Source organism: Chrysochloris asiatica, unplaced genomic scaffold, assembly GCF_000296735.1.
Source record: "Chrysochloris asiatica unplaced genomic scaffold, ChrAsi1.0 scaffold00125, whole genome shotgun sequence".
NCBI classification, from domain to species: Eukaryota; Metazoa; Chordata; class Mammalia; order Afrosoricida; family Chrysochloridae; genus Chrysochloris; species Chrysochloris asiatica.
Window position 1 is genome coordinate 3798604 of NW_006408643.1, and position 6877 is coordinate 3805480.

At 46.6% G+C, this 6877-nt stretch overlaps 1 protein-coding gene across 1 annotated transcript in view; it reads left to right on the plus strand.

Annotated features, from left to right (window-relative positions):
• Nucleotides 1-5430, plus strand: part of LOC102825395 (putative protein TPRXL-like) — a gene marked incomplete at its 3' end in the record, with an annotated part of 7114 nt that extends 1684 nt beyond the window's left edge. Inside the window, exons 3-5 of the mRNA XM_006869028.1 lie at nucleotides 266-326; nucleotides 5293-5343; nucleotides 5377-5430. Of these exons, the coding sequence (XP_006869090.1) occupies nucleotides 266-326; nucleotides 5293-5343; nucleotides 5377-5430 (166 nt within the window). The remainder of the gene's footprint in view (nucleotides 1-265; nucleotides 327-5292; nucleotides 5344-5376) is intronic.
• Between the last annotated feature and the right edge of the window lie 1447 nt (nucleotides 5431-6877).

Consider the following 6877-nt stretch of genomic DNA (forward strand, 5'->3'; position numbering starts at 1 on the left):
GGCAGAGGGGAACATTACATTCAAAGGCCCTGAGGCAGGACCCGGTCTGGCAATTTGGAAGAGGCCCATGTGACCAGAGTGAAGAGATGGGTAGCAGAGGAGGGAAAAGCAGGGAGAGAATGGGGCGGGGTGTGTAGGGGGCCCTGTGGACCACAGAGAGGATTGAGGAGGACTCTGGCCTAGAGAGATAGTACCATGGAGAGCTATAGACAGAGAACGGATGGGCCTCACTCAGGTGTTCACGGGCGCCCTCTGCCTGCTGCAGGCTAGGGAAGGGGGATGTGGGCGGAGCCCGGGAACCAAGCGGAAATAACCGCACCAATCAAGTGAGGATGATGGGGCTAGACCCGAGTTAAAACCATAAAGGAGTGAGGAGTTATGAATACGAGACGGACATGTAGTTTGTAGATGTAGTTAGAATTTCATTCCAGCTGCATAGGGTAGAGGGGCGGTTGATTTTGACTCCTGCACACGACTTGGCACACAGTTGCTGTTACGTGCCATCCAGTCGGTTTCCACTCATAGTGACCTTATATTGAGTCCTTGAAAGGAACTCTGGTAGCATAGTGGGTTTGGAGTTGGGGTCCTAACTCCACGACCAGCAGTTCGAATCTCCCAGCTGCAACATGGGAGAAAGACGAGGCTTTCTGCTCCTGTAAAGATTTACAGCCTCAGAAACCTATACAGTGTCTCCATGAGAAACTACTCCACGACACATCACCACTATAGGCTTACTGAGGAGTGGCTGATGGGTTTGAACCACAGACCCTGAGGTTAGCAGTCTGGCTTATCCTATAGTGCCACACCTGGACACACGCAGTTGTTGGTCAAGTTGGTTCCAACCCATAGCAACTCTGTATAGGGTTTCCGAGGAGCAGCTGGTGAGCTTGAACCACTGACCTTGCAGTTCAAACAGCTTTGCAGTCTGGCACATTAACCCACAGCGACACACCAGGATGCATGCAGTAGGTATGGAAAAATAAACAGGTGCCAGCCAAGTATTTAGTGGGATTTTACTGTTGTCCAGTTGGTTTTGACTTATAGTGGCCCTGTATAGGTTTTCTAAGGAGTGGTTGGTGGGTTTGAACTGCCGACCTTGTGATTAACAGTCCAGTGCTTATCCTATTGCACCCCACTGGGACTCCAGCAGGATGTTGTTGTTGTTAGGTGCCATTGAGTCAGTACCGACTCATACCGACCCTATTCACAACAGAATGAAACACTGCCCAGTCCAGGGTCAACCTCACAATTGTTGCCACGTTTGAGCCCATTGATGCTGCCACTTTGCCAATCCATCTATCTGGTGGTCTTCCTCTTTTTCTCTGACCCTCCACCTTACCAAACATGAAATCCTTCTCCAGTGACTGGTCCCTCCTGACAATATATCTGAAGTATGAGAGACAAAGTTTGGCCATCTTGGCCTCCAAGAAGCATTCTGGCTGCCCTTCTTCCAAAACGGATCTATTGGTTCTTTTGGCAGCCCATAGCACTTTCAATATTCTCCTCCAACACCATAACTCAAAAACATCAATTCTTCTACAGTCTTCCTTATTCACTGTCCAGCTTTCACATGCATATGAGGTTATTGAAAGTACCATGGCTTGGGTCAGGGGCACCTTAGTTCTCAAGCTGACATCTTTGCTTTTCAACACTTTAAAAAGGTCTTGTGCAGCAGATTTGCCTAATGCAATATGTCGTCTGATCTCTTGACTGCTGCTTCCATGAGTGTTGATAGTTGACCCGAGAAGAATGAAGTCCTTAACAACTTCAATCTTTTCTCCATTGATAAGAATGTTGTTTATTGGTCCAGTGGTGAGGATTTTTGTTTTCTTTACATTGAGATGCAATCCATACCTAAGGCTGTGCTCTTTGATCTTCATCAGTAAATGTTTAAAGTCCTCTTCACTTTCAGCAAGCAAAGTTGTATCATCTGCATATCACAGGTTGTTAATGAGTCTTCCTCCAATCCTGGTGCCATGTTTTTCTTCATATAACCCAGCTTCTTGAATTATTTGCTCTGCATACAGGTTGAATAAGTATGGTGAAAGAATACAACCTTGTCGCACACCTTTTTTAATTTTAAACCATTCGGTGTTCCCATGTTCTGTTCGAACAACTGCCTCTTGGTCCATGTACAGATTCCTCATGATCACAATTAAGTGTTCCGAAATACTCATACTTCACAATGTTGTCCATAGCTTTTCATGATTTACACAATCGAAAGTCTTTGCGTAATCAATAAAGCACAGGTAAACATCTTTCTGGTATTCTATACTTTCAGCCAAGATCCATTGGACATCAGCAATGATATCCCTCATTCCACGGCCTCTTCTGAATCCGGCTTGAACCTCTGGAAGTTCTCTGTCAATGTATGATTGCAGCTGTTTCTGTATTACCTTTAGTAAAACTTTACTCGCATGGGATATCAAAGAGATTGTCTGATGATTTCCACATTCCATTGGGTCACCTCTCTTTGGAATGGGCACAAATATGGATCTCTTCCAATCAGTTGGCCAGATAGTTATCTCCCAAATATCTCAGCAGAGATGAGCGGGATAGTGGGGTGGTTTTTCCTTCCATTACCATCCCCACCAGGTCTCCACGCTCTAAGCCAAATGAATGAGTGAGTCACCCCTAGGAAGAGGTATATACTGGATGCTGACTCAAGCCTCCTCCAGGCGTCTGTGTCCCTGACTCATCCACACCCTCCACTCCTCAGGGTCTCAGGGCAGATGGTCCAAGTCTGTCCCCCAGGTGCATTAGTAGCACTTCCCACTCTATCTGCACCCTCCCCTCCCACCTTCTGGCTGAAAAGTGTAATTCCAGATTCCATTTGATGTTGGTACATGCCCCCTAGGGAACCCTGGTGTGATGCTGCAGGATAAGCACTCTACTGCTAACCACAAGGTCAGCGGTTCGAGCCAACCAGCCACTCCTCGGAACCGCTGTACAGGATTGCTATGCATCCAAACGGAATCAATAACACTTAGCAACAATGACAAGGACTCCCTGAACTGTTTAGTCTTGCAGACCAAGGACCTGGGGCACATTGTTTTAGAAGCTGGAAAAGATCTTACGATTAGCCCCCAAATCTACTTTCACAGGCAGAGATAGCTTTTAAAAACATAAATCTGACCTGGGTCTCTCCATTGTAAACTCTTGAAGGCTCCTAATTGCTCTCAGGTCACCCCTGCCACCTGTCATTACATTCACAGACTCCATACTCAACCCTACTCTAGCTGTTGAGTACTGAGGACGCTATAGAACAGAGTAGAACTGCCCCCATAGGATTTCCAAGGCTGCTGGTGTGGCGCTGTAGGATCAGCACTGAATTGCTAACCACAAGGTCGGCAGTTCAAACCCACAAGCTGCTCCTTAGAAACCCTATATAGGGTCGCTATGAAGCAGAGCTGACCTGATAGCACTTAGCAATAACAAACGAACCTTAAGGACGTAGGCTGCCACATCTGTCTCCCTTGGAATACCTGATGGCCTAAACTGCCAGACGTAGGCTGCCACATCTGTCTCCCTTGGAATGCCTGATGGTCTTGAACTGCCAGACTTTCTGCTAGCAGCCCAACACTTAATCCACTGCACCACCAAGGCTCCTAACCACCCTCCATTAGCTGCCAGCTTATTTCCTTTTTAACCTTTGCACAAGCTGTTCTCTCTATTTGGAAGGTCCTTCTTCCTTCCTTCTTGCTTGCCTGCTTCCATTTATATGTCTAAGCACAGTTTGGATACCAGCCCTTTTAGGAAACCTTGCATTCTGCCACTAGGCAGGGTGACTTACAAAACTACTAGATCCCACTGGATACACTGTATCTCCTCTAAACCAGCCTGGCAGATTACAACTCCTACTGGCCAACTGCTGACCTCTGGGCTGGTAGCCTGCCTGCAGGGCTCTAACATCACCAGCCAGGACTTTTGTTGTAGTTCTGTGGCTCCGGGGACTGCCCCACAGGTTCTCCCTGAGGGCATCATTAGTTAAAAACCTTCTCTTCAGATCCGCTCCCCGCAGGCCACCCCCTACGCAGCCACAGCCGGAGCCCCTTTTGAAGAGTGATTGACGAACAGCCATTAGATTAATGGGCAACGAGCAGCGTTTTCATTTCTGCTGCATCTACAAACTAAATGTTCCTGTGTAATTACAATTAAGGACATGTTCACGTGTGACGGCAGCTCCTGGCTTACCGGCCTCCCCTGTTGTTCCCTCCCTCCCCTCTCTTGGGCCATTTGCCTATTTCTTGCTCTTCCTTTCCCTCTCCTACAGCATTTCTTCCCAACTTTCTCCTTTCCCAATCTTTCTGCCCTGAAATTCATTTCTCTCCACCATCTCTAATTCTGTCTCAAGATCAATCTCTCCTAGTCTGTCTCTTTCACTGTATGTCAGTGGGAAAAGAATTATACTCTAGTTTGCTCATCTGTAAAATGGGGACAATTTCGTGTTTTTGCTCAGAAGACTTGTGTACAGTAGCCCATGTTACCCAGAAAGATTCAGGTTAAACTCTGAGCCTGACTTCCCTCATCTTTCTGTGTCTGTATCATTCTCTCACTTTTGTGTCTCTCACCCTCTTTTTATTTCTCGCTGTCTCTTTCTGCCTTTGCCTTATCTCTCAGTGCCCCTTTCCCTTCTTCTTATCAATGTATAACTTACATTCTAAACAGGTGTCAGTGGGGTTTCCAGACTAAGAGTAACTAGGAAGAAAGGCCTGGAAATCTACTTCCAAAAATCAGCCAGTGAAAACCCCATGGACCACAGTTGTCCAATCTGCAATGCATCATGGGGATGGCAACAGGACTGGGCAGTGTTTAGTTCTGCTGTGCACACGGCCATTGTAAGTTGGGAGTCAACTCAGTGGTAGACAGCAACACAACAACACAGTGACAGGGCTGGCCTCCAGATGGAAGGTAATGTCAACAATGATAACTTTAATCATCTCTGTCATCACCACCATCATCACCATTATCTTCCTTTCCCCCTCCTCCTCCTCCTCACCGTTATCACCATCATCATTATATCCATTATCACCATTGTCATCATCTCCATCACCGACATCACCGACATCATAACCATCATCTCCATCACCAACATCATCACCATCATCACCATCACCAACATCATCTTCATCATCACCATCACCAACATCATCACCATCATCACCATCATCTCCATCACCAACATCACCAACATCATCACCATCATCTCCATCACCAACATCATCACCATCATCTCCATCACCAACATCACCAACATCATCTCCATCACCAACATCATCACCATCACCAACATCATCTCTATCATCATCACCAACATCATCACCATCACCAACATCATCACCATCATCTCCATCATCACCATCACCAACATCATCACCATCACCATCATCATCTCCATCATCACCATCACCAACATCATCTCCATCATCATCATCACCAACATCACCAACATCATCACCATCACCAACATCATCACCATCATCTCCATCATCATCATCACCAACATCATCACCATCATCTCCATCACCAACATCATCTCCATCACCATTATCACCGACATCATCACCATCACCAACATCATCACCATCATCTCCATCACCAACATCATCACCATCATCTCCTTTATCACCATCATTATCTCCATTATCACCACCACCATCCCTGACTTTTCCAAATACTCACTACATACCATGCATCATGCTAAGGGCTTAACCTGAACCCTCTTGGGTAACGTGGGTCATTGTTCACAAGAGCCCTTTGAGAGAAACACAGTTATTGTCCCCATTTTACAAAGGAGGGGGTCATTACTTTGCCCAAGGTTATGCAGTCAGTGAGTGGCAAAGCTGGGATCTAAAACCAAGTTGGAGTGACCCTCAGTCCCCCACTAGAATGGAATCTTGGAGCCCAGACTCAGTGCCTTCTCTCCCCTCCCTGTGGCTGAAACTGGGTTCGCAGATGCCGAACACTGGCTGTCAGCAGCTCCTCTGGCCCCTGATAAATCGAGAGAATTAAAATCCATTTAGAGGGAAATCTCTAAATAGGTCTGTGTTGTGTTTTGTGTGTGTTTTTTTCCCATCTTTTTTTTCCCCTGCTGTCTCCGGCTGGGTAATGTATTCCAGGAGCAGAACTGAGTCAACTTAATTGAATTTAAAAGCAGGTATTACATCTGCACCTTGTAAGCCAAAGCATGTGGGGGAATCGCTACTGAGATGGAGTGTTTTTACCCAATGTTACCTCAGCCTTTGCACTCAGAAAGTACCATGTACCCCCCATCAAGGCTCCTTGTTGGGGTGCCCCTGAGTAGGACCATATAGTGTGAAGGTATGGAGAAAGGCCATGGAGACTTGCAGGTGGAGTGAGGACCTTGGAGGACAGGTGTGTAAACCCAGTGACCTGCTTCATCCTTTCTCTTCCATCCATATCCGGCCCATCTCACACCTCCTCCCAACTTCCTGTAGCTCCATCTTCCAAACATACCCCATACTGCCTACTTCTCACCCTCAGCCCTGCTTCCACCTGCTCTGGGCTCTGCTATGGATTGAATTGTTCTCCCCCAAAGCTCTGCTGATCTAACCTGTGAGCATGACCTTGTTTGGAAATAGGGTCTTTAAAGATGTTAACCATTTTTAGGAGGTCAGACAGGAGCAGGGTGGGTCCTCAACCAATGTGTTGTTGTTAAGTGCCATTGAGTTGGTTCCAACTGATAGGGTTTCTGAAGCTTTAAATCTTCACTGCAGCAGAAAACCTTATCTTTCTTCCGTGGAGCAGATGACAAGCTCGAACCACGGACCTTGTAGTTTGCAGTTTAGTGCTTATTCTTTGGAGCCACTGGCACTCCCCATCCAATATGAGTGATGTCTTTATAAAAGTGGAGAGA